We start from the raw sequence: 27,512 nt of genomic DNA on the forward strand, positions 1-27,512 counted from the left end.
GCCCGGACGCTGTAGGCCCGGACACTGTAGGCCTGGACGCTGTAGGCTCGTGGGCCGCTGTGGGCCTGGACGCTGTAGGCCTGGACGCTGTAGGCTCGTGGGCCGCTGTGGGCCTGGACGCTGTAGGCCCGGACGCTGTAGGCTCGTGGGCCGCTGTGGGCCCGGACGCTGTAGGCCCGGACGCTGTAGGCCCGTGGGCCGCTGTAGGCGTGGACGCTGTAGGCCTGGACGCTGTAGGCCTGGACGCTGTAGGCCCGTGGGCCGCTGTAGGCGTGGACGCTGTAGGCCTGGACGCTGTAGGCGTGGACGCTGTAGGCCTGGACGCTGTAGGCCTGGACGCTGTAGGCCTGGACGCTGTAGGCGTGGACGCTGTAGGCCTGGACGCTGTAGGCCTGGACCCTGTAGGCCTGGACGCTGTAGGCCCGTGGGCCGCTGTAGGCCCAGACATTGTAGGCCCAGGGGCCGCTGTAGGCGTGGACGCTGTAGGCCTGGACGCTGTAGGCGTGGACGCTGTAGGCCTGGACGCTGTAGGCCTGGACGCTGTAGGCCTGGACGCTGTAGGCGTGGACGCTGTAGGCCTGGACGCTGTAGGCCTGGACCCTGTAGGCCTGGACGCTGTAGGCCCGTGGGCCGCTGTAGGCCCAGACATTGTAGGCCCAGGGGCCGCTGTAAGCTTGGACGCTGTAGGCCCGGACGCTGTAGGCCCGGGACGCTGTAGGCCACTGTAGACCCAGACAGTATAGGCTAACGGATTGTGTTCGGGGAGCAGGGCCAAGTTTGTTCGCCTGACGGAGGTTGCGCAGCAATCGGCCTCCCGGCCCGGGCGGCCGCCATTGGTGGAGCGGGAGCACGTGGCAGCTGGCTGGGTGAGGTCACGTGGGGCGCGGGGCGGCGACGTCAACCTTGGTCCCGTATTTGGGAGTGAGATAGTTGGCAACCCTAGTGGTGAGGGAGAGATAGATCGGCCGCGATTGAATGGCGGAAGAGACTGGATGGGCTGAGTGGCCTAACTCCACTCCTATCACCAATGACCTTCAGGCCGGTCAGCGGCGGGGAGGGCGGGAACTAATGATGGAGGAGGGTGGGCGGCTGATCACACAGCGCGGTGATTGGAGGAAGGACTGGGCGGGACTGAGGATCGAGGGCGCCGATTGGACGAGCAAGACGTCAGTCAGCAGCCAGTAGGGGCGGGACACGCAAAGTCAGCGCGCTGATTGGAGGAGGGGAACGTCGGTCAGCGTTAGTTGGGGGGGCAGGACTGCTAATAGGTGCTGCGATTGGACGAGGGAGTCGTCGGTCAGCCCAGGCGAGGGGGCGGGACTTGCTGATTCAGCGCGGCGATTCGAGAAAAGAGACGTCAGTCAGCGGTAGTGGTGGGTGGGATATGGTGATTCAGCGCGATGATTGGAGGAAAGAGACGTCGGTCAGCGGTAGTGGTAGGCGGGACATGGTGATTCAGCGCGGTGATTGGAGGAGGACGTCGGTCAGCCCTAGCGAGGGGGCGGAAACGGGTGGCAGGACTGCTAATCGTGTGCTGTGATTGGAGGACGGAGACGTCAGTCAGCGCTACCGGGAGGTGGGAGGTGTCGGGTAGCGGTAATACTGGGCGGGACATGGAGAATCAGCACAATGATTGGACGAGAGCGACGTCGGTCAGCGATGGCGAAGGGGCGGGACGTGAAGACTCAGCGCGGTGATTGGAGGAGGACGGCGTCGGTCAGCGCTAGGGAGGGGCGGGACCAGGCGAGTCGAGGCCTGGTGAAAAGAGGTAGTGACGGCAGCGGCGACAACAGCGCAGGTCGGGGCAGCGGCACCGGGCCATTAAGCGTCTTTAAAGCAAGTAAGAGGGAGTGTGTGAGCAAAGGTGAGGGGTTCCCTGTGAGTGTGAGCAAAGGTGAGGGGTTCCCTGTGAGTGTGAGCAAAGGTGAGGTGTTCCCTGTGAGTGTGAGCAAAGGTGAGGGGTTCCCTGTGAGTGTGAGCAAAGGTGAGGGGTTCCCTGTGTGAGTGTGAGCAAATGTGAGGGGTTCCTTGTGTGAGTGTGAGCAAAGGTGAGGGGTTCCTTGTGTGAGTAAAGGTGAGGGGTTCCCTGTGAGTGTGAACAAATGTGAGGGGTTCCTTGTGTGAGTGTGAGCAAAGGTGAGGGGTTCCCTGTGTGAGCAAAGGTGAGGTTCCTTGTGGGTGTGAGCAAAGGTGAGCTTCCATGTGGGTGTGAGCACAGGTGAGGGGTTCCCTGTGAGTGTGAGCAAAGGTGAGGGGTTCCCTGTGAGAGTGTGAGCAAAGGTGAGGTTCCTTGTGTGAGCAAAGGTGAGGGGTTCCCTGTGAGTGTGAGCAAAGGTGAGGGGTTCCCTGTGTGAGTGTGAGCAAAGGTGAGGGGTTCCCTGTGTGAGTGTGAGCAAAGGTGAGGGGTTCCCTGTGAGTGTGATCAAAGGTGAGGGGTTCCCAGTGTGAGCAAAGGTGAGGGGTTCCCTGTGTGAGTGTGAGCAAAGGTGAGGGGTTCCCTGTGAGTGTGATCAAAGGTGAGGGGTTCCTTGTGTGAGCAAATGTGAGGGGTTCCCTGTGTGAGCAAAGGTGAGGGGTTCCCTGTGAGTGTGAGCAAAGGTGAGGTTCCTTGTGTGAGTGTGAGCAAAGGTGAGGTTCCATGTGGGTGTGAGCACAGGTGAGGGGTTCCCTGTGAGTGTGAGCAAAGGCGAGGGGTTCCCTGTGTGAGTGTGAGCAAAGGTGAGGGGTTCCCTGTGTGAGTGTGAGCAAAAGTGAGGTTCCTTGTGGGTGTGAGCAAATGTGAGGGGTTCCCTGTGTGAGTGTGAGCAAATGTGAGGGGTTCCCTGTGTGAGTGAGCAAAGGTGAGGGGTTCCTTGTGTGAGTGTGAGCAAAGGTGAGGGGTTCCGAGTGTGAGCAAAGGTGAGGTTCCTTGTGGGTGTGAGCAAAGGTGATGGGTTCCCTGTGAGTGTGAGCAAAGGTGAGGGGTTCCTTGTGTGAGTGCGAGCAAAGGTGAGGTTCCTTGTGGGTGTGAGCAAAGGTGAGGGGTTCCCTGTGTGAGTGTGAGCAAATGTGAGGGGTTCCCTGTGAGTGGGCAAAGGTGAGGGTACCCTGTGAGTGTGAGCAAAGGTGAGGGGTTCCCTGTGTGAGAGTGAGCAAAGGTGAGGGGTTCCCTGTGTGAGTGTGATCAAAGGTGCGGGGTTCCTTGTGTGAGTGTGAGCAAAGGTGAGGGGTTCCCTGTGAGTGTGAGCAAAGGTGAGGGGTTCCCTGTGTGAGTGAGCAAAGGTGAGGGGTTCCCTGTGAGTGTGAGCAAAGGTGAGGGGTTCCTTGTGTGAGTGCGAGCAAAGGTGAGGTTCCCTGTGTGAGTGTGAGCAAAGGTGAGGGGTTCCCTGTGTGAGTGTGAGCAAATGTGAGGGGTTCCCTGTGAGTGTGAGCAAAGGTGAGGGGTTCCCTGTGTGAGTGTGATCAAAGGTGAGGGGTTCCCTGTGTGAGTGTGATCAAAGGTGAGAGGTTCCTTGTGAGTGTGAGTAAAGGTGAGGGGTTCCCTGTGTGAGTGAGCAAAGGTGAGGTTCCTTGTGAGTGTGAGCAAAGGTGAGGGGTTCCTTGTGTGAGTGAGCAAAGGTGAGGTTCCTTGTGGGTGTGAGCAAAGGTGAGGGGTTCCATGTGAATGTGAGAAAAGGTGAGGGGTTCACTGTGTGAGTGTGAGCAAAGGTGAGGGGTTCCTTGTGTGAGTGAGCAAAGGTGAGGTTCCTTGTGGGTGTGAGCAAAGGTGACGGGTTCCCTGTGTGAGCAAAGGTGAGGGGTTCCCTGTGTGAGTGTGAGCAAAGGTGAGGGGTTCCCTGTGAGTGTGATCAAAGGTGAGGGGTTCCCAGTGTGAGCAAAGGTGAGGGGTTCCCTGTGTGAGTGTGAGCAAAGGTGAGGGGTTCCCTGTGAGTGTGATCAAAGGTGAGGGGTTCCTTGTGTGAGCAAATGTGAGGGGTTCCCTGTGTGAGCAAAGGTGAGGGGTTCCCTGTGAGTGTGAGCAAAGGTGAGGTTCCTTGTCTGAGTGTGAGCAAAGGTGAGGTTCCATGTGGGTGTGAGCACAGGTGAGGGGTTCCCTGTGAGTGTGAGCAAAGGCGAGGGGTTCCCTGTGTGAGTGTGAGCAAAGGTGAGGGGTTCCCTGTGTGAGTGTGAGCAAAAGTGAGGTTCCTTGTGGGTGTGAGCAAATGTGAGGGGTTCCCTGTGTGAGTGTGAGCAAATGTGAGGGGTTCCCTGTGTGAGTGAGCAAAGGTGAGGGGTTCCTTGTGTGAGTGTGAGCAAAGGTGAGGGGTTCCGAGTGTGAGCAAAGGTGAGGTTCCTTGTGGGTGTGAGCAAAGGTGATGGGTTCCCTGTGAGTGTGAGCAAAGGTGAGGGGTTCCTTGTGTGAGTGCGAGCAAAGGTGAGGTTCCTTGTGGGTGTAAGCAAAGGTGAGGGGTTCCCTGTGTGAGTGTGAGCAAATGTGAGGGGTTCCCTGTGAGTGGGCAAAGGTGAGGGTACCCTGTGAGTGTGAGCAAAGGTGAGGGGTTCCCTGTGTGAGAGTGAGCAAAGGTGAGGGGTTCCCTGTGTGAGTGTGATCAAAGGTGCGGGGTTCCTTGTGTGAGCAAAGGTGAGGGGTTCCCTGTGAGTGTGAGCAAAGGTGAGGGGTTCCCTGTGTGAGTGAGCAAAGGTGAGGGGTTCCCTGTGAGTGTGAGCAAAGGTGAGGGGTTCCTTGTGTGAGTGCGAGCAAAGGTGAGGTTCCCTGTGTGAGTGTGAGCAAAGGTGAGGGGTTCCCTGTGTGAGTGTGAGCAAATGTGAGGGGTTCCCTGTGAGTGTGAGCAAAGGTGAGGGGTTCCCTGTGTGAGTGTGATCAAAGGTGAGGGGTTCCCTGTGTGAGTGTGATCAAAGGTGAGAGGTTCCTTGTGAGTGTGAGTAAAGGTGAGGGGTTCCCTGTGTGAGTGAGCAAAGGTGAGGTTCCTTGTGAGTGTGACCAAAGGTGAGGGGTTCCTTGTGTGAGTGAGGAAAGGTGAGGTTCCTTGTGGGTGTGAGCAAAGGTGAGGGGTTCCATGTGAATGTGAGAAAAGGTGAGGGGTTCACTGTGTGAGTGTGAGCAAAGGTGAGGGGTTCCTTGTGTGAGTGAGCAAAGGTGAGGTTCCTTGTGGGTGTGAGCAAAGGTGACGGGTTCCCTGTGTGAGCAAAGGTGAGGGGTTCCCTGTGTGAGTGTGAGCAAAGGTGAGGTTCCTTGTGGGTGTGAGCAAAGGTGAGGGGTTCCCTGTGTGAGTGTGAGCAAATGTGAGGGGTTCCGTGTGAGTGTGAGCAAAGGTGAGGGGTTCCCTGTGTGAGTGTGAGCAAAGGTGAGGGGTTCCCTGTGAGTGTGAGCAAAGGTGAGGTTCCTTGTGGGTGTGAGCAAAGGTGAAGGGTTCCCTGTGAGTGTGAGCAAAGGTGAGGGGTTCCTTGTGTGAGTGCGAGGAAAGGTGAGGTTCCTTGTGGGTGTGAGCAAAGGTGAGGGGTCCCCTGTGAGTGAGCAAAGGTGAGGGTTCCCCGTGAGTGTGAGCAAAGGTGAGGGGTTCCCTGTGTGAGAGTGAGCAAAGGTGAGGGGTTCCCTGTGTGAGTGTGATCAAAGGTGAGGGGTTCCTTGTGTGAGTGTGAGCAAAGGTGAGGGGTTCCCTGTGAGTGTGAGCAAAGGTGAGAGGTTCCCTGTGTGAGTGAGCAAAGGCGAGGGGTTCCCTGTGAGTGTGAACAAAGGTGAGGGGTTCCCTGTGAGTGTGAGCAAAGGTGAGGGGTTCCTTGTGTGAGCAAAGACGAGGGGTTCCCTGTGTGAGTGTGATCAAAGGTGAGGGGTTCCCTGTGTGAGTGTGATCAAAGGTGCGGGGTTCCTTGTGAGTGTGAGTAAAGGTGAGGGGTTCCCTGTGTGAGTGTGAGCAAAGGTGAGGGGTTCCTTGTGTGAGTGTGAGCAAAGGTGAGGTTCCTTGTGGGTGTGAGCAAAGGTGAGGGGTTCCATGTGAGTGAGCAAAGGTGAAGGGTTCCCTGTGTGAGTGTGAGCAAAGGTGAGGGGTTCCTTGTGTGAGCAAAGGTGAGGTTCCTTGTGGGTGTGAGCAAAGGTGAGGGGTTCCCTGTGAGTGTGAGCAAAGGTGATGTTCCTTGTATGTGTGAGCAAAGGTGAGGGGTTCCCTGTGTGAGCAAAGGTGAGGGGTTCCCTGTGAGTGTGAGCAAAGGTGAGGGGTTCCCTGTGGGTGTGAGCAAAGGTGAGGGGTTCCCTGTGAGCGTGAGCAAAGTTGAGGTTCCTTGTAAGTGTGAGCAAAGGTGAGGGGTTCCTTGTGTGATTGTGATCAAAGGTGAGGGGTTCCCTGTGAGTGTGAGCAAAGGTGAGGGGTTCCTTGTGTGAGCAAAGACGAGGGGTTCCCTGTGTGAGTGTGATCAAAGGTGAGGGGTTCCTTGTGTGATTGTGATCAAAGGTGAGGGGTTCCTTGTGAGTGTGAGCAAATGTGAGGGGTTCCCTGTGTGAGTGAGCAAAGGCGAGGGGTTCCCTGTGAGTGTGAACAAAGGTGAGGGGTTCCCTGTGAGTGTGAGCAAAGGTGAGGGGTTCCTTGTGTGAGCAAAGACGAGGGGTTCCCTGTGTGAGTGTGATCAAAGGTGAGGGGTTCCCTGTGTGAGTGTGATCAAAGGTGCAGGGTTCCTTGTGAGTGTGAGTAAAGGTGAGGGGTTCCCTGTGTGAGTGTGAGCAAAGGTGAGGTTCCTTGTGGTTGTGAGCAAAGTTGAGGGGTTCCCTGTGAGTGTGAGCAAAGGTGAGGGGTTCCTTGTGTGAGTGCGAGCAAAGGTGAGGTTTCTTGTGGGTGTGAGCAAAGGTGAGGGGTTCCCTGTGTGAGTGTGAGCAAATGTGAGGTGTTCCCTGTGAGTGTGAGCAAAGGTGAGGGGTTCCCCGTGAGTGTGAGCAAAGGTGAGGGGTTCCCTGTGTGAGAGTGAGCAACGGTGAGGGGTTCCCTGTGTGAGTGTGATCAAAGGTGAGGGGTTCCTTGTGTGAGTGTGAGCAAAGGTGAGGGGTTCCCTGTGAGTGTGAACAAAGGTGAGGGGTTCCCTGTGTGAGTGAGCAAAGGCGAGGGGTTCCCTGTGAGTGTGAGCAAAGTTGAGGGGTTCCCTGTGAGTGAGCAAAGGTGAGGGGTTCCTTGTGTGAGCAAAGACGAGGGGTTCCCTGTGTGAGTGTGATCAAAGATGAGGGGTTCCCTGTGTGAGTGTGATCAAAGGTGAGGGGTTCCTTGTGAGTGTGAGTAAATGTGAGGGGTTCCCTGTGTGAGTGTGAGCAAAGGTGAGGTTCCTTGTGAGTGTGAGTAAAGGTGAGGGGTTCCCTGTGCGAGTGAGCAAATGTGAGGGGTTCCGTGTGTGAGCAAAGGCGAGGGGTTCCCTGTGTGAGTGTGAGCAAAGGTGAGGTTCCTTGTGAGTGTGAGCAAAGGTGAGGGGTTCCTTGTGTGAGTGTGAGCAAAGGTGAGGTTCCTTGTGGGTGTGAGCAAAGGTGAGGGGTTCCATGTGAGTGTGAGCAAAGGTGAGGGGTTCCCTGTGTGAGTGTGAGCAAAGGTGAGGGGTTCCTTGTGTGAGTGTGAGCAAAGGTGAGGTTCCTTGTGGGTGTGAGCAAAGGTGAGGGGTTCCCTGTGAGTGTGAGCAAAGGTGATGTTCCTTGTATGTGTGAGCAAAGGTGAGGGGTTCCCTGTGTGAGTGTGAGCAAAGATGAGGGGTTCCCTGTGAGTGTGAGCAAAGGTGAGGGGTTCCCTGTGGGTGTGAGCAAAGGTGAGGGGTTCCCTGTGAGCGTGAGCAAAGTTGAGGTTCCTTGCAGGTAAACAGTCAGTTTAACAGGAGCACCAAAGGGACAATAGACAATAGGTGCAGGAGTAGGCCATTCGGCCCTTCGAGCTGGCACCTCCATTCAATGTGATCATTACTGATCATTCTCAATCAGTACCCCGTTCCTGCCTTCTCCCCATACCCCTTGAGTCCGCTATCCTTAAGAGCTCTATCTAGCTCTCGAATGCATTCAGAGAATTGGCCTCCACTGCTTTCTGAGGCAGAGAATTCCACAGATTTACAACTCTCTGAGTGGAAAAGTTTTTCCTCATCTCTGTTCTAAATGGCCGACCCCTTATTGTTAAACTGAGGCCCCTGGTTCTGGACTTCCCCAACATTGGGAACATGTTTCCTGCCTCTAACGTATCCAACCCCTTAATAATCTTATATGTTTCGATAAGATCCCCTCTCATCCTTCTAAATTCCAGTGTATCAAGCCTAGTCGCTCCAGTCTTTCAACATACGACAGTCCTGCCATTCCGGGAATTTACCTTCAGGCACAGGCACAGAGTCAGTACGGCGGGGGGGGGGGGGGGTGGGGGGGAGAGGGGAGAGGAAGGAGGAGGTAGGGCTTGGATGAAGGGATTAAAAGTACCATTAGCAAATTTGCAGATGAGGTCCTTCTGCAAAGAGTCCTTCTGCAGTTGTACAGGGCCCTAGTGAGACCGCACCTGGAGTACTGTGTGCAGTTTTGGTCTCCAAATTTGAGGAAGGATATTCTTGCGATTGAAGGTGTGCAGCGTAAGTTTACTAGGTTAAATCCCGGAATGGCGGGACTGTCATATGTTGAAAGACTGGAGCGGCTAGGTTTGTATACACTGGAATTTAGAAGGATGAGAGGGGATCTTATCAAAACATATAAGATTATTAAGCAGTTGGTCACGTTAGAAGCAGGAAACATGTTCCCAATGTTGGGGGAGTCCAGAACCAGGGGGCACAGTTTAAGAATAAGGGGTAGGCCATTTAGAACGGAGATGAGGAAAAACTTTTTCAGTCAGAGAGTTGTGAATCTGTGGAATTCTCTGCCTTGGAAGGCAGTGGACGCCAATTCTCTGAATGCATTCAAGAGAGAGCTGGATAGAGCTCTTAAGGATAGCGGAGTCAGTGGGTATGGGGAGAAGGCAAGAACGGGGTACTGATTGAGAATGATCAGCCATGATCACATTGAATGGTAGTGCTGGCTCGAAGGGCCGAATGGCCTCCTCCTGCACCTATTGTCTATTGAATACTGTTGTTCGCCAGTTCCCGTGAGTGTGTGCACCTTCTCTGGTCCCTGTGAGTGTGAACATTATTGTTCACCAGTCCCTGTGAGCGTGAGCACTGTTGTTCACCGCCCTGCGACTGTGAGCACTGTTGTTCACCAGTCCCCGTGAGGGAGAGCACTTGTTCACAAGTCCCCAAGCACTGTTGTCCACTCACTGGGAGTGTGAGCACTGTGGATCACTGATTCCTGTGAGTGTGTGCACTTTTGATCACACCCCTCCTGAGTGAGCACTGTTGATCACTGGTTCCCTGTGAGTGTGAGCACAGTTCACCACTCCCCATGAGTGTGAACACTGTGGAACACTAGTCCCCGTGAGTGTGCAGGTGGAGTCAGCTCAGAATGACATGACAGTCTCGTTGGGCTGAATGGCCTTCAGTTCTGATTAAGTACCAGGCTCACTTGCAGCCTAGCCCGCCCGGCCTGGTTTCCCTTCAATGCCCAGTACACTCCCACATCTACCAGAGGTGGCTCAGCACTTCAACTCCCCCTCCCATTCCCAGTCTGACCTTTCTGTCCTGGGCCTCCTCCATTGTCAGAGTGAGGCCCAGCGCAAATTGGAGGAACAGCACCTCATATTTCGCTTGGGCAGCTTACACCCCAGCGGTATGAACATTGACTTCTCTAACTTCAGATAGTTCCTCTGTCCCTCTCTTTCCCCTCCCCCTTCCCAGTTCTCCCACTACATCCTAGCTTTGTCCCCCCTCCCCTGACATCAGCCTGAAACGTCACCCATTCCTTCTCTCCCGAGATGCTGCCTGACCTGCTGAGTTACTCCACCATTTTGTGCCTACCGGAGGAGGTCATTGAGGCAGGTACTATGGCAGCGTGTAAGATGTACTTGGACAGGCACTTGGATGGGAAAGGTTTGGAGGGATGTGGGCCAAACGCGGGCAGGTGGGATGAGCTGAGATGTGTCCGTGCTGTGTGACTCCTTTGATTTTAATCCAGCGCCCGGATTTGGTTGTAGCGATGTGGAGCGAGACTCTCAGTGTGCTGCGGGGAGCTGCACGGGTGGGGAAGGCCTTTGCAGACACGCAGGGGGACCAGCTGCGGTTCGCTGTCTGCAACTCCGTGCTGGGCAACAGGCTGAAGACGGTGCAGGTCTCTGCTGAACAATGCATCAGCTCGCTGCTCGTGGTCAACAAGGTAACGGCCAAATGCTGCCTTGCCCCACACCCTCGTACCCCCACTCTCCATCCCATCTTCTTCACCCCCCCCCCACACACAATCGCTCACACCCTCCACATCCCTTCCCCATCTTCACCCCCCTTTACCTCACTCTCACTCTACTCCCCACCCACACCCTCCCATCCACCCTCGCCCCCTCCACACCCTCACCCCCTCCACGCCCTCACCCCCTCCACGCCCTCACCCCCTCCACGCCCTCACCCCCTCCACGCCCTCACCCCTTCACACCCTCACCCCCTCCACGCCCTCCCCCCTCCACGCCCTCACCCCCTCCACGCCCTCACCCCCTCCACACCCTCACCCCCTCCACACCCTCACCCCCTCCACACCCTCACCCCCTCCACACCCTCACCCCCTCCACACCCTCACCCCCTCCACACCCTCACCCCCTCCACACCCTCACCCCCCTCCACACCCTCACCCCTTCACACCCTCACCCCCTCCACACCCTCACCCCCTCCACACCCTCACCCCCTCCACACCCTCACCCCCTCCACACCCCCACCCCTTCACACCCTCACTCCCTCCACACCCTCACCCCCTCCACACCCTCACCCCCTCCACACCCTCACCCCCTCCACACCCTCACCCCCTCCACACCCTCACCCCCTCCACACCCTCACCCCCCTCCACACCCTCACTCCCTCCACACCCTCTACCTCCCTCCACACCCTCACCCCCCTCCACACCCTCACCCCCTCCACACCCTCACCCCCTCCACACCCTCACCCCCTCCACACCCTCACCCCCTCCACACCCTCACCCCCTCCACACCCTCACCCCCTCCACACCCTCACCCCCTCCACACCCTCACCCCCTCCACACCCTCACCCCCTCCACACCCTCACCCCCTCCACACCCTCACCCCCTCCACACCCTCACCCCCTCCACACCCTCACCCCCCTCCACACCCTCACCCCCTCACACCCGCATCCCCTCCACTCCCTTATCCCCATCTGCTCCCCCACAGTCATCCTCACCCTTTCACCTCCCCATCTCCACTTTCGCTCTCACTTCCACCCTCCATCTCCAATCCCCCTTTACCTGACTCTCACCCCCCCCACCTTCACCCTCAAGCCTCTCCATGTCCCCAACCCACCTTCACTTTCCCTTTCGGGGGAAAAAAACTGCAGATGCTAGTTTAAATCGAAGGTAGACACGAAATGCTGGAGTAACTCGGCGGGACAGGCAGCACCTCGGGAGAGAGGGAATGGGTGACATTACGGGTCGAGACCCTTCTTCGATACCTTTTCTGATACGGAACGATCTGTCCTCAGCGGAGGCCTCCCCTTTATTCCCCCCCTGCCCCCACCTCAACGAGTGCAGGGTCGGCCACGATGTGGAGCTCTTCTTCTGTCGCCTCCAGGCCTTTTTCTATGGGAAGGAGTCCTCACCCCCCAGTGATGACCCCCCTTCTCCCGTCTCCAACTCTTGGACTCCCCCGGATGGCCATCTACCTTCATTAGACTTTTTCATTTCCAACCGCCTCAGATTTTCCGCTCCCCCGACTTACTCTAACCTCTCAGGAAGAAGGGTCTCGACTCGAAACGTCACCCATTTTCCTTCTCCCCCGAGATGCTGCCCGACCTGCCGTGTTACTCCAGCATTTTGTGTCCACCTTCACTTTCCCTTTGCCTTACTCTCATTCTCCTCCCCACCTTCAATCCCCGTCCACCTTCACCATCACCCCCATCCTCACTCCCCTCCCACCTTCACCCACATTCTTCACCCCCCCCCCAACTCACCCTCATCCCCTCCAGCTCCTCGTGCCCACCTTCCACCCTTCAGCGTCCTGGTTGTCGTCGGCAGTTGTACTTTGCCTTTTTCGCCACGTCTTCTGTTGCTCTTCCCTTCCAGCGAGGAGTCCCTGAGTTTAAAGAGGTGCCGACTCCTTTCCCAGAGGAAGACGACGCTTCGCAGTGGAACCTGGCGTCGGAAATGGCTCCGGAATATTCTGCCGGAGACACCGCGGGAGGGCACCGGGTCGGTGCACGGGCGTCCGACGGTGGGGGGGCGCAGAGACCGGGCGCCACCCCGCACCAGGCGGGCGGGTTCAAGGCCGGCAGTCCGGACTTTGCCAAGCCACCGGGCCCCGGAGTCGGGCAGACCAGGCGCTTCCACGAGGAGACCTCGGTGAGGGGCCTGACCCCTGAAGACATCGCCATGGCAAGGGACGGCAAGCAACACAGAGACAAGAGGAGTCAAACCAAAGGACCAAGGCAGACGGTAAGCCCACTCACTGCGTGTAGTACCTGCTGCAACAGGCTCTCGTTCGGACTTTTTTCCACAAAATGCTGGAGTGACTCAGCAGGTCAGGCAGCATCTCGGGAGAGAAGGAATGGGTGACGTTTCGGGTCGAGACCCTTCTTCAGACTGAAGGAACCCGTTTGGTCTTGTCCCACCACTCAACAAGATCGCGCCACACCTGTGGCCGAATTTCCCATCCGCTGTCCAGATACAGGTGCTCCTCGGCTTCCGATGGGGTTCCGTTCCGAGAAACCCATCGCGCGCAGCGGTAGAGTTGCTGCTTTACAGCGAATGCAGCGTCGGAGACTCAGGTTCGATCCTGACTACGGGTGCTGCACTGTAAGGAGTTTGTACGTTCTCCCCGTGACCTGCGTGGGTTTTCTCCGAGATCTTCGGTTTCCTCCCACACTCCAAAGACGTACAGGTATGTAGGTTAATTGGCTGGGTAAATGTAAAAATTGTCCCTAGTGGGTGTAGGATAGTGTTAATGTACGGGGATCACTGGGCGGCACGGACTTGGTGGGCCGAAAAGGCCTGTTTCCGGCTGTATATATATGATATGATGATGATAAACCGAAGGTATTGTAAGTCAATACACCTGGTCACCTGTGGGGGCGGAAGCGAGCTGTGGCTCACTACAGTCGCTGCGGTTTGCACCATGGCCAAGTCGAAATATCGCAAGTCGAAACGTTGTAAGCCGGGGAGCGCCTGTAATCTCATTTCGTCGAATTCAAGGGATGTCCCGATCCGAAACGTCACCTATTCCTGGTCTCCAGAGATGCAGCCTGACCCGCTGAGTTGCTCCAGCTTTTTTGTGTCTGTCTTTGGTTTAAACCAGCATCTGCAGTTCCTCCCTGCACTCAACGATTCAATTGTACTCTAATGTCACGTGTACCTAGCTACAGTGATATTCTTTGTTTTGGCAGAGTGTGGTAAAATCGTACAGCAGACTTCACCACGGCAGAACACAAAGAGTTTATGGTATTCACAAAATTTCAAAGGTTCATAAGATCATAAATGATAGTAGAATGAGGCCATTCAGCCCATCAAGTCTACTCTGCCATTCAATCATGGCTGATCTATCTCTCCCTCCTAACCCCACTCTCCTGCCTTCTCCCCATAACCCCTGACACCCGCACTAATCAAAAATCTATCTATCTCTGCCTTAAAAATATCCACTGACTTGTGGCCTCCACAGCCTTCTGTGGCAATGAATTCCACAGATTCATCACCTGAGGTCGGCACGGTAGCACAGCGGTAGAGTTGCTGCCTTACAGCGAATGCAGCGCCGGAGACTCAGGTTCGATCCTGACTACGGGCGCCGTCTGTACGGAGTTTGTACGTTCTCCCCGTGACCTGCGTGGGTTTTCTCCGAGATCTTCGGTTTCCTCCCACACTCCAAAGACGTACAGGTTTGTAGGTTAATTGGCTGGGCAAATGTAAAAATTGTCCCTAGTGGGTGTAGGATAGTGTTGGTGTGCGGGGATCGTTGGGCGGCACGGACCCGGTGGGCCGAAGGGCCTGTTTCTGCGCTGTATCTCTAAAAACAAAATCTTCTGACTAAAGAAATTCCTCCTCATCTCCTTCCTAAAAGAACGTCCTTTAATTCTGAGGCTGTGACTTCTGGTCTAAACTCTCCCACCAGTGGAAACATCCTCTCCACATCCACTCTATCCAAGCCTTTCACTTTTCTGTATGTTTCAATGAGGTTCCCTCTCATTGGTGTCAGTGAGGTCCACCCTCAGGTTCCTGGTTCAGTCTTATCTTCTCGCAGCAGCGAACCAGTTTAGTTTCCCTCTTTAGTTTTAGTCTAAAGGGTCCCACGTACCTTTTTGATGATCTATTAATTTCAGATTCTAAAACTCTTACGATGGCGCAGTGGTAGAGTTGCTGCCTCACAGCGCCAGAGGCACGGGTTCGATCCTGACCACGGGTGCTGTCTGTACGGAGTTTGTACATTTTGGTTTCGAGGCACTTGGGCCAAACGCAGACAAATATGACCAATGCCGAATGCTAATTAGGTGGCACGGACAAGATGGGCCGAAGGGCCTATTTCCATATTGCACTGCTCTGTGACGCTCACTGTTTGCTAGTGGTCCCACAGTCGAATAAAAGCTCGTGTATGTTGGAAGGAACTGCAGATGCTGGTTTACACCGAAGATAGACACAAAATGCTGGAGTAACTCAGCGGGACAGGCAGTGTCTCTGGAGAGAAGGAATGGGTGACGGCGTTTTGGGTCAAAGTCTGAAGAAGGGTCTCGACCCGAAACGTCACCCATTCCTCCTCTCCAGAGACGCTGCCTGTCCCATGGAGTTACTCCAGCATTTTGTGTCTATCTTCAATTTGAAAACTCTTGACTGCCTGAGCCGGTCTCGGGGTAGGAGAGAGCCTGGTGGAAGTCCAGCCTCCTGTGCGTCACGACTTTCAATCTATTATTTTAATTCTGTTTATCTTTTATCTCAGTTAAGCGACCGAGCCCGTGAAAGCAAAGTACCATCGTCACGGATCAGTCGGCTGGCCAGCTTCGGAGGTGAGCCATGTTCACAAGTTCCATCAGTAGAATTAGGTCCCTCGGCCCATCCATTCTATCTGTGCCTTTCGTTATTCTGCAAGTTTCAGTGAGGTCCCCCCCTCAACCTTCTAAACGCCCCTCGTGTGAGGCATTGACTTCATTCGGTCCTAGAGCACTTGGACGTTTTCCGTGTGGCGCAGTGGGTAGAGCCGCTGCCTCGCAGCGCCAGAGACCTGGGTTCAATCCCGACCTCTGGTGCTGTCTGTGAGGAGTTTGCACCTTCTGCCTGTGACCTTGTGGCTTAGCAGGTGCTCCGGTTTCTCCCCACACCCCGACGACGTGCCGGTTTGTAGGCCAATAGGCCTCTGTGAACTGCCCGTGGCGTGCGGGGAGTGGATGAGAAAGTGGCAGAACCCAGAACTAGTGCGGGCGGGAATTTTGCAGAGGGCCGGTTAACCTACAAACCCGCACGCCTTTGGGATGTGGAGGGGAACAGAAGCACACGGTCACAGAGAGAACGTACGAACTCCCCACAGACAGCATCCGAGATTATCATCAAAGCTGGGTCTCTGGCACTGTGAGGCAGCAACTCTACCAGTTGCACCACTGTGCAACACCCATAGCATGCAAGACGAAACCTTTCACTGTACCTCGGCAGATGTGACAATAATAAGCCTAAACCTAAATCCGTATGCTTCTGTTGACTACAGGTTTGGCAGTGAGTTTGGGCATCGGTGCCTTGGCAGAAGTAGCCAAAAGTTCATTGAATGGAGGACGGAAATCGAACGGTGAGCTCTTGCAACTCTGCACCCTTGCCTCTCAGCAAACCGTGGGAGCTGCTGCCTGACAATTCTCCAGCTCCTAATGGGTACCGTTAAGCAGGAAGGACTGCAAAGAAGGTTTCTTTTTCAGACAGGAGTAGTTCAGCTGGAGTAGCTCAGCGGGTCAGTCTGAAGATGGGTTCCAACTCAAAACGTCACCTGTTCATGTTCTCCTGAGATGTGTACAATACAATATATCTTTATAATAATAATAATAATAATAATGCATTACATTTATATAGCGCTTTTCATATACTCAAAGACGCTTTACAGGGATTTAAAGAACATAGGGAAGTGAATAAATAGATAAATAAGTAAACGAACAGAGAAAGGAGACAGAAGGTGAGGTGACCTTCAGTGGTTGAAGACAGTACTGAACAGGTGAGACTTCGTTGATGTTTTGAATGTGGTGAGTGAGGAGGAGTCTCTGACGGTTTGGGGTAGTGAGTTCCATAGGGTGGGAGCAGCGATGGAGAAAGCCCTGTCCCCCCAGGATCTGAGTTTGGTCCGGATGGGGGGGGGGGGATAGGATTTATAGGACAATAGGATTTATTGTCATTGTACAGGGGTACAACGAGATTGGGAAGGAACTGCAGATGCTGGTTTAAACCAAAGGTAGACACAAAATGCTGGAGTAACTCATCGGGGCAGGCACCATCTCTGGAGAGAAGGAATGGGTGACATTTCAGGTCGAGACCCTTTTTCAGACTCAAATGCTGGGGGGTTTACACCGAAGATAGACACAAACTGCTGATGTAACTCGACGGGACAGGCAGCATCTCTGGATAGAAGGAGATGTTGCCTGGCCCACTGAGTCCATCCAGCACTCTGTATGAACTTGGATGGGCTGTCTTTGTTTGCACTAAATACTTGGGTGTTTTTGCTCATATTGTGGTTATTAAATTATTGAAGTTATGTTTAACATTTATTGTGTATATGTGTTGTTTCAACAGGCCTGTTATGCTGCTGCAAGTAAGAATTTCATGTGGCCAGAGATGATTAAACTAAGAAAAAGACACAAAGTGCTGGAGTAACTCATCGAGTCAGGCAGCATCTCTGGAGAACGTGGTTAGGTGACGTTTCGGATCAAGACCCTTTTTCAGTCTTTTCAAGGTTTTGACCTAAAATGCCATCTGTCCGTGCTCTCCAGAGATGCTACCAAACCCACTGAGATACTCCAGCACTTTGTCTATTTTTCGGGGGGTAAACAAACATCTGGAGTTCCTTGTGTCTCCAAATGATGTACGGACTCTTTTTGGCGGCACTAAGAACTTTGGATTGCTTTGCTCTCGTATTTAGTTTCGTTCTTGGTTTAGTTTCGAGATACAGCACGGAAACAGGCCCTTCGGCCCACTGAGTCCGCACCGACCAGCGATCCCCGCACACTAACACTATCCTACACACACTAGGGACAATTTACACGTACACCAAGCAAATTAACCTACATACCTGCACGTCTTTGGAGTGTGGGAGGAAACCGAAGATCTTGGAGAAAACCCACGCAGGTCACGGGGAGAACGTACAAACTCCGTACGGACAGCGCCCGTAGTCGGGATGGAACCCGGGTCTCCGGCGCTGCAAGTGCTGTAAGGCAGCAACTCTACCGCTGTGCCACCGTGACCGCCCAATTGTGGTTATTAAATGATTGAAATTTTAATATATTTATAGGTATTGTATTAGCAGGCCTGTTATGCTGTTGCTGTCGAGTTCGCGTTCCCGGTCAGTTGGTTGATAATAATCAGAGTCGGCACAGACCTCACTTATCCGTAGTTTATTAGAGCTCTCGTAGACAGGTTTCTAAAAGCACACACAGAGTTGCGGACTCCGGGGCCAGTGGAAACGTGTCTCACCAGCCCCTAGAATTAAGCCCACTTTATTCCCAAAAACCGCAAAATTTACAGTTATTACAACCAATCAATATTGGAACAAAGTCAGTTTTCCCTTATAAGGCCCTAACATGCTATTATTCTAGGTTTAGCCGGCGTCTGTTTACTGTTTTTTGTTCTTATACATTGTGTTTTTCTCCTCTGAAGACGAGCTGGAACATTCTGCGGTTTGGGCTACTGATTACTACTAGCTTTAGCAAGTTCAGCATTTTTGTGATTACATAGCCTCAAGCAGGTGAGAGAGAGAGAGAGAGAGAGCCTCAAGCATGTGCTTTAACCTAGCACATAAGGTTGCAAAGCCCATGCAAAGTCCAGTGGCCCAAGCAAAAAAACAAGATAGATCTGGCTCTGCGCTCCTCATCTCCACATTGCATGTAAGAGTTTAATTGTTCCGTTGTCGGTACATATGCCAATGAAACTCTCCTGACTGTTGATGGTCCTGTGTCACCACAGACAGTAAAGCACTCCTTGACTCCAACCCCTTCCTGTCTGAGGCAAACGCTGAGCGAATCGTGGACACCCTGTGCAAGGTGCGGGGAGCGGCGCTGAAGGTCGGACAGATGATGAGCATTCAGGGTAAGCAAGCTCGCACTCTGCAAACGCCCTCTCTCAACCTGGCTGTGGCTGAAGGCTGCATCCTCCCTCCCCCATTGACGAACTGTACACTGCAAGGGCCAGGAAGTGAGCGGGTAAGATCACGGTGGCGCAGCGGTAGAGTTGCTGCCTTACAGCGAATGCAGCGCTGGAGACTCGGGTTCGATCCTGACTACGGGCGCCGTCTGTACGGAGTTTGTACGTTCTCCCCGTGACCTGCGTGGGTTTTCTCCGAGATCTTCGGTTTCCTCCCACACTCCACAGACGTACAGGTTTGTAGGTTAATTGGCTGGGCAAATGTAAAAATTGTCCCTAGTGGGTGTAGGATAGTGTTAGTGTGCGGGGAACGCTGGGCGGTGCGGACCCGGTGGGCCGAAGGGCCTGTTTCTGCGCTGTATATCTAAATCTTAAAATCATCTCTGACCTCTCTCACCCTGGAAGGCGACTCCGGATTGTCAAAGCAGCCACAGCCGGACATAAAAACAGCTTTTTTTCCACGAGCAGTAGCTCGTGGTCGACAATCCAAAAGTCTGTAGCCTCTTTTTGCTCTGGTATTTTATTTCATTCACATGTTTAAAGTATCATGTTTTATTCTTTATGGTTTTATTCTTAATTGTTCACTGTATGCGGTGTTGTTACTTGTGAGCGGAGCACCAAGGCACATTCCTTGTGTGTGTCCATACTTGGCCAATAAACTTATTCAATTCAATTCTCTCTCCCTGACTGCCCGCTCCTTCCGTTTACGTCAGGGCACGGTATCCCACCCCCATTCATGTTGTCAACGATTACGGGGAGAAGGCAGGAGAATGGGGTCGATAGGTCTTTGGACCAGAGGTCATGGGCTCAGAATGAAAGGACCTTCCTTTAGGAAGGAGATGAGGAGCAATTTCTTTAGCCGGAGGGTGGTGAATCTGAGAAATTCTTTGCCACAGATGGCTGTGGAGGCCAAGTCAATGGCAGAGATAGATAGATCCTTCTTCAGATTTAAACTGAAACGTCACCCATTCCTTCTCTCCCGAGATGCTGCCTTACCTGCTGAGTTGCTCCAGCATTTTGTGTCTACCTTCGAATTAAAGCAGCATCTGGGTTTTTTTTTTCTATTACATCGGTAGATTCTTGATTAGTGCGGGTGTCGGGTTATCGGTAGAAGGCAGAAGAATGGGGTTAAGAGGGAACGATAGATTAGCCATGATTGAATGGTGGAGTGGACTTGATGGGCTGAATGGCCTAATTCTACTCCTATTTAGTTTAGATGGATGAGAGGGGATCTTATCGAAACGTATAAGATTATTAAAGGGTTGGACACGTTAGAGGCAGGAAACGTGTTCCCAATGTTGGGGGAGTCCAGAACCAGGGGCCACAGTTTAAGAATAAGGGGCAGGCCATTTAGAACGGAGATGAGGAAAAACTTTTTCAGTCAGTGAGTTGTGAATCTGTGGAATTCTCTGCCTCAGAAGGCAGTGGAGGCCAATTCTCTGAATGCATTCAAGAGAGAGCTGGATAGAGCTCTTAAGGATAGCGGAGTCAGGGGGTATGGGGAGAAGGCAGGAACGGGGTACTAATTGAGAATGATCAGCCATGATCACATTGAATGGCGGTGCTGGCTCGAAGGGCCGAATGGCCTCCTCCTGCACCTATTGTCTATTATCACTTATGGCCTTATGACTTAGGTTGGGTGGGCAAGTTTGAGTCGGGGTGGGGTTGATTGTGATGGGACTGGGTCAGGCCCGGGTTGCATCTGGGTAGATTGGCTATGGTCAGCTTTGGCCCGGTCCTGGTTTACTGCTGAATATTTTCCAGTCTACAGAAGATAGACTACAGTTCTAGTCTCTAATTAATTCATGTAGCTGATCCAGGGTGGCAGAGTGGCACAGTGGCACAGTTGGTAGAGCCACTGCCTCACACCGTCGGAGAGATGGGTCCTCTGGTGCTGTCCGTGTGGAGTTTGCACGGGTTCCCTGTGACCACGTTGCAGTTCCTCCCACATTCCAAAGGACGTGCAGGTTCAGGGCGAGAGACTCTACATCCATCCGCCCGATCTATTCCCCTCGTGATTTTACACTCCTCTATAAGATCTGAAACCAAAGATACTAGAGGAACAAGATGGACCACTCCGTTGAAATCGCCTATACTGAAGTGTAGCACGCAAAGGAGCGTAACGTCCGCCATTTTAGTAAGCAAAACCCGTTATCTGTTGTGCCTCTCGCAGTGTAATCAGTGTTGTGGGGGAACAGTATGCGTGATGATACCATTAAAATGCAGAATATATCTCGTGTGTCAATTCACAGATTTTTGTTACTTAATAAAAATGTTTCTGCAAGTTTCTGCCTACTAAAATGGCGCCGTGACGTACCACGGTTTTTAGGGTCGAGTGGTCTATCTTGTTCCTCTCGTATCTTTGTCTGAAACTAACAAAAACTTATAGAATCTTATAGAAACTTACAAAATTCTTAAGGGGTTGGACAGGCTCGATGCAGGAAGATTGTTCCCGATGTTGGGGAAGTCCAGAACAAGGGGTCACAGCTTAAGGATAAGGGGGAAGTCTTTTAGGACCGAGATGAGAACGTTTTTTTTTCACACAGAGAGAGTGGTGAATCTGTGGAATTCTCTGCCACAGAGGGTAGTTGAGGCCAGTTCATTGGTTATATTTAAGAGGGAGTTAGATGTGGCCCTTGTGGCGAAAGGGATCAGGGGGCATGGAGAGAAGGCAGGTACAGGATACTGAGTTGGATGATCAGCCATAATCATATTGAATGGCGGTGCAGGCTCGAAGGGCCGAATGGCCTACTCCTGCACCTATTTTCTATGTTTCTAAAAGAAAACCTAATAAATTTTCTGTGTGCACAGGCACCAGCTTGATTAATCCCCAGGTCCAGAAGATCTTTGAACGTGTGCGACAGAGTGCCGACTTCATGCCGACCTGGCAGATGATGGTGAGTGTGGTGAGACCAGATTCTTACCCCCATTGCGTGGACAATATAACCTAATCGCTCTTCAAGAATCTGTCAACTCTGCCCAAATAATATGCAGTCACTTGGCTTCCACAGCCTTCAGCGGCAATGAATTTCACAGATCCACCACCCTCTGACCATAGAAATGTTTTGTTTAACGTGTACGCCATGTGTTCCTGTGGCCGCCTATAATTTGAAATGTTTAGCTTGGTTTTTTTTAGTTTAGAAATAGAACATAGAAACATAGAAAATAGGTGCAGGAGTAGGCCATTCGGACCTTCGAGCCTGTACGCACCGCCATTCAATATGATCATGGCTGATCATCCAGCTCAGTAACATGTACCTGCCTTCTCTCCATACCCCCTGATCCCTTTAGCAAAAAGGGCCACATCTAACTCCCTCTTAAATATAGCCATTGAACTGGCCTCAACTACCTTCTGTGGCAGAGAATTCCACAGATTCACCTCTCTCTGTGTGAAATACAGCGCCAAAGCAGGCCCTTCGGCCCCCTGAGTCCGCGCCGATCAGCGATCGCCGCACATTAACACTATCCTACACACACACTAGGGACAATTTACACTTGTACTAAGTATACAAACCCAAGCCATTTAACCTACAAACCTGTATGTCTTTGGAGCGTGGGAGGATTTCGGAGAAATCCCACGCGGTCATGGGGAGAACTTACTAACTCCGTACAGACAGCACCCGTAGTCCGGATTGAACCCCCATCTCTGCAAGTGCTGTAAGACAGCTAATTCTACCGCTGTGCCACCGTGCTGCCCGCAATGTGTTAACCCATCTCTTACAGTGGCAGGCTGTTTCTTCGCAACTTTTTCCCCCTTCCCCTCCCCATCTTTTTGTTTAATCAAAAATATTTATTCAAATATTTAAAATATATATACAATACAATAAAACCAAAAACAGAACCCACCACCACAATACAAGACCGACAATAAACTATTATACAACTATCTTACAATCCTTGTCCAGGATGCATTCAACCCCCCGCGGTGCCCGGATCTCCTGGAAACCCCCCAGGGTGCCCCTGGGCAGCGCGTAGTCCCTCTCTGACATCACCCGGGAGCGGACGTAACCTCGGGAAGGGGGCAGGCAGCCGGCTCGGGCAGAGCCCTAGTCTGCCTGGCGCCGTGAGTCGCGGATGGCCAGCTTGGCCAGGCCCAGGAGCAACCCAACCAGGACATCTTTGGCCCCACCCTCTCCCCTACGCACAGGGGTGTCCAAAGACGAGGATGGTGGGTGGAAAATGCAGGCAGAAGGCAAGGAACAGCCCCTTTCGACAATGAAACGGGCTGGCCCCTCCCCCCATCTTGGTGTCTGCCTCTTGTGTTCGGCACTACTTTGTTCACAGAGCAACAAAAGACTTGTCTTTCTGCACGGCAATGAAACGTGGTGAATGATGTCACTGTCAATCTTGAAATACTTGGCAACCGTTCCTTCAAGGCCCTCTGCTAGATATTTCCAAAGCTTCACGATCCTCTGAGCGAACAAATCGTTCTCTGTACTCTGACCATTCAAAGCGTTTGAAAAACATTGTAAAAAGGATAGATTTTGGATGTGGGAGAGGTTGCCCGGACAGTGGCTGGTTTTAAGGAGCCATCCCAAAGTTAACATATAACATATAACAACTACAGCATGGAAACAGGCCCGTTCGGCCCTTCCAGTCCACGCCGACCACTCTCCCTGACCTAGTCTCATCTACCTGCACTCAGACCATAACCCTCTAATCCCCTCTCATCCATATACCTATCCAATTTACTCTTAAATAATAAAATCGAGCCAGCCTCCACCACTTCCACCGGAAGCCCATTCCATACAGCCACCACCCTCTGAGTAAAGAAGTTACCCCTCATGTTACCCCTAAACTTTTGTCCCTCAATTCTGAAGCTATGTCCCCTTGTTGGAATCTTCCCCACTCTCAAAGGGAAAAGCCTACCCACGTCAACTCTGTCCGTCCCTCTCAAAATTTTAAAAACCTCTATCAAGTCCCCCCTCAACCTTCTACGCTCCAAAGAATAAAGACCCAACCTGTTCAACCTCTCTCTGTAGCTTAAGTGCTGAAACCCAGGCAACATTCTAGTAAATCTCCTCTGTAAGGAGCTGTTGAACGTGTAAAACAGTGCAAGGTAAAGCCAGCAAAGTCCAATGGTTTGTGGGTCACCAAAGAGGTAGATAGTAGTTCAGCGCTGCTCTCTGGTTGTGGTCGGATGGTTCAGTTGCCTGCTAACAGCCGGGGAGAAACTGTCCTTGAATCTGCAGGTGTGTATTTTTATAACTTTTAGCTAATGGGGGATTTGTGAAGGATCGGTGAATTAAACCAACATCTTCAATGGTCTTTACACAGAAGGTTCTGGACACGGAGTTGGGCCCAGACTGGCGGGACAAGCTGGCAGTGTTTGAGGAGAAGCCATTTGCTGCTGCCTCCATCGGGCAGGTGCACCACGGAGAGCTGAAAGATGGGCGCGAGGTGGCCATTAAGATCCAGGTAACTCCATGCACGCTTTGCAGTGAACAGCTCAAATGGATGGGATGGGATTCCATCTTCTGTATTGGTGGTCTCAGTGGAATGCGACTCCATCTTCTGAGGCACGGTGGCGCAGCGGTAGAGTTGCCGCCTTACAGCGAATGCAGCGCCGGAGACTCAGGTTCGATCCCGACTACGGGCGCCGTCTGTACGGAGTTTGTGCGTTCTCCCCGTGACCTGCGTGGGTTTTCTCCGAGATCTTCGGTTTCCTCCCACACTCCAAAGACGTGCAGGTTTGTAGGTTAATTGGCTGGGCAAAATGTAAAAATTGTCCCTAGTGTGTGTAGGATAGTGTTAGTGTGCGGGGATCGCTGGGCGGCGCGGACCCGGTGGGCAGAAGGGCCTGTTTCTGCGCTGTATCTCAAAATCTAAAAAATCTAAACAGCTCAAATGGATGGGATGGGATTCTATCTTCTGTATTGGTGGTCTCAGTGGGGTGAGATTCCATCTTCTGCATGAGTGGTCTTGGTGGGATGAACATAAACATAGAAATTTAGTAAATAGGTGCAGGAGTAGGCCATTCGGCCCTTTGAGCCAGCAACAAAATCCATTCAATATGATCATGGCTGATCATCCAAAATCAGTACCCCGTTCCTGCTCCCCCCGCCCCCCATACCCCTTGATTCCGTTAGCCCTAAGAGCTAAATCTAACTCACTCTTGAATACATCTATGTATGGGATGAGATGAGATGAGATTCCATCTTCTGTATTTGTGGTCTTGGTGGAATGAGATTCCATCTTTTATTAGAGCACCATATTACCAATGCCTCAATTGCGCTCAGCGGATTTAATTAAGATAGACAATAGACAATTGGGGCAGGAGGAGGCCATTCGGCCCTTCGAGCCAGCACCGCCATTCAATGTGATCATGGCTGATCATTCTCAATCAGTACCGCGTTCCTGCCTTCTCCCCATACCCCCTGACTCCGCTATCCTTAAGAGCTCTATCTAGCTCTCTCTTTAATGCATTCAGAGAATTGGCCTCCGCTGCCTTCCGAGGCAGAGAATTCCACAGATTCACAACTCTCTGACTGAAAAAGTTTTTCCTCATCTCAGTTCTAAATGGCCTACCCCTTATTCTTAAACTGTGGCCCCTTGTTCTGGACTCCCCCAACATTGGAACATGTTTCCTGCCTCTAACGTGTCCAACCCCTTAATAATCTTATACGTTTCGATAAGATCTCCTCTCATCCTTCTAAATTCCAGTGTATACAGTCATGCAGTGCCGGAGACCCGGGTTCAATCCCGACTACGGAGTTTGTACGTTCTCCCCGTGACCTGCGTGGGATTTCACCGAGATCTTCGGATTCCTCCCACGCTCCAATGATGTACAGGCTTGTAGTTAAATTGGCTTGGTAAATGTAAACATTTAACAAAAATTGTCCCTAGTGGGTATAGGATAGTGTTAATGTGCGGGGATCGCTGGTCGGCGCGGACCCGGTGGGCTGAAAGGGTCTGTTTCTGCGCTGAATCTCTAAAATTAACTGTGACTGTGCTGTCTGCTCTTGTCTCATCAGTATCCAGGAATCGCCCAAAGCATCAAGAGTGACGTTGAGAACCTCCTGTCCTTGTTGAAAATGAGCATCAACCTGCCCGAAGGTAAAGCGGTCACAGCGTGATAGCCTAAGGTATCACAAAATGCTGGAGTAACTCAGCGGGTCAGGCAGCATCTCTGGAGAGAAGGAATGGGTGACGTTTCGGGTCGAGACCCTTCTTCAGACCGGTGGATCTGCCCCCACCCCTGCCATCAGTAAAGGGCGGCACGGTGGCGCAGCGGTAGAGTTGCTGCCTTACAGCGAATGCAGCGCCGGAGACTCGGGTTCGATCCCGACTACGGGCGGAGTTTGTGCGTTCTCCCCGTGACCTGCGTGGGTTTTCTCCGAGATCTTCGGTTTCCTCCCACACTCCAAAGACGTATAGGTATGTAGGTTAATTGGCTGGGTAAATGCCAAAATTGTCCCTAGTGTGCGTAGGATAGTGTTAGTGTGCGGGGATCGCTGGGCCGAAGGGCCTGTTTCCGCGCTGTATCTCTAAATCTAAAAAAAAATCAGTCTGAAGAAGGGTCTCGGCCCGAAACGTCACCCATTCCTTCTGTCCAGAGATGCTGCCCGACCCGCTGAGTTACTCCAGCATTTTGTGCCTGTCCATTGAGATCCTTTCCTGCGCTTTTGTCCAGGAGCCTCACTGTGTCGATGCCTCACTGCCTCTCTCTTGTTCCATGCAGGTTTGTTTGCGGAGAGTGCCATTGTGGTGCTGAGGCGTGAGCTGGAGTGGGAATGTGACTACATACGAGAGGCGGCCTGTGCCAGGAGATTCAGGTATAATGAACCATTCCCAGTCACTCTACAGCCAGTGCTGAGATTTCAATGGCACTGTTAGTGGCGCTGCCGTCAGAGCTGCAGCGTCACAGCGCCAGAGAACCCGGTTCGATACTGACCTCGGGTGCTAGACACAATGTGCTGGAGTAACTCAGCGTGTCAGGCAGCATCTCTGGAGAAAATGAATAGGTGACATTTTGGGTCGAGACCCTTCTACAGACTGCACTCCATGTGCGGTTTGTACGTTCTACCCGTGACCACGTGGGTTTCCTCCGGGTGCTCCGGTCTCCTCCCACATCCCAAAGACGTGCGGGTTGGTAGGTTAAGTGGCCCTCTGTCAATTGTCTCTGGTGCGTAGGAAATGGATGAGAAAGTGGGATAACATAACTCCGTAACTCCCTGGTCCACTCGTCCCTTCCTACCCAAACCACCCCCTCCCCAGGCACTTTCCCCTGCAACCGCACGAGATGCAACACCTGTCCCTTTACCTCCCCCCTCAACTCCATCCAAGGACCCAAACAGTCTTTCCAAGTGAGACAGAGGTTCACCTGCACCTCCTCCAACCTCATCTACTGCATCCGCTGCTCTAGATGTCAACTTATTTACATCGTCGAAACCAAACGCAGGCTCGGCGATCGCTTCGCCCAACACCTTCGCTCAGTTCGCCTCAACCAACCTGATCTCCCGGTGGCTGAGCACTTCAACTCCCCCTCCCACTCCCAGTCTGACCTTTCTGTCATGGGCCTCCTCCAATGCCATAGTGAGGCCCACTGCAAATTGGAGGAACAGCACCTCATATTTCGCCTGGGCAGCTTGCAGCCCAGTGGTATGAACATTGACTTCTCCAACTTTAGATAGTTCCTCTGTCCCTCTCCTCCCCTCCCCCTTCCCAGATCTCCCTCTATCTTCCTGTCTCCACCTATATCCTTCCTTTGTCCCGCCCCTCCCCTGACATCAGTCTGAAGAAGGGTCTCGACCCGAAACGTCACCCATTCCTTGTCTCCCGAGATGCTGCCTGACCCGCTGAGTTACTCCAGCATTTTGTGAATAAATACCTTCGATTTGTACCAGCATCTGCAGTTATTTTCTTACACTAGAACTGGTGATGGATCGTTGGCGTGGACTCAGTGGGACGAAGGCCCTGGATCTCTAAATTTAAAAAAATGTAATTCATCTGGTAACGAGGCGTTTAACAAGAAAGGAATCGTGCAAATGCTGACAAAAGGCCACTTAAGAAGCCAAGAGGACAGATGAGCAGAAGCATGGTCAAATGGGTCAGCTGTAATGGAGAGAGACGCAGAAGGAGGCATTGGAGTCAAGTCAAGAGTATTTTAATTATCAAATCTGCCTGGAATGGAATAATGAAATTCTTACTTGCTGCAGAT

At 52.7% G+C, this 27,512-nt stretch overlaps 1 protein-coding gene across 5 annotated transcripts in view; it reads left to right on the top strand.

Annotated features, from left to right (window-relative positions):
* Positions 1-1,738: 1,738 nt before the first annotated feature.
* The window catches only part of coq8b (coenzyme Q8B), a 42,690-nt gene continuing 16,916 nt past the window's right edge, over positions 1,739-27,512 (top strand). The window contains exons 1-10 of one of the 5 annotated variants that reach the window (XM_078431071.1): positions 1,739-1,798; positions 10,035-10,213; positions 12,113-12,481; positions 14,967-15,033; positions 15,726-15,803; positions 18,176-18,298; positions 21,164-21,249; positions 23,630-23,770; positions 25,327-25,408; positions 26,034-26,127. In XM_078431071.1, the coding sequence (XP_078287197.1) occupies positions 10,037-10,213; positions 12,113-12,481; positions 14,967-15,033; positions 15,726-15,803; positions 18,176-18,298; positions 21,164-21,249; positions 23,630-23,770; positions 25,327-25,408; positions 26,034-26,127 (1,217 nt within the window). In that variant the 5' untranslated portion in view covers positions 1,739-1,798; positions 10,035-10,036. Of the gene's footprint in view, positions 1,865-10,015; positions 10,214-12,112; positions 12,482-14,966; positions 15,034-15,725; positions 15,804-18,175; positions 18,299-21,163; positions 21,250-23,629; positions 23,771-25,326; positions 25,409-26,033; positions 26,128-27,512 lie in introns of all 5 variants that reach the window. The other 4 variants (XM_078431074.1, XM_078431072.1, XM_078431070.1 and 1 more) reach the window with 4 other exon arrangements.

Source organism: Rhinoraja longicauda, chromosome 41 (genome assembly GCF_053455715.1).
Source record: "Rhinoraja longicauda isolate Sanriku21f chromosome 41, sRhiLon1.1, whole genome shotgun sequence".
Classification (NCBI taxonomy): domain Eukaryota; kingdom Metazoa; phylum Chordata; class Chondrichthyes; order Rajiformes; family Arhynchobatidae; genus Rhinoraja; species Rhinoraja longicauda.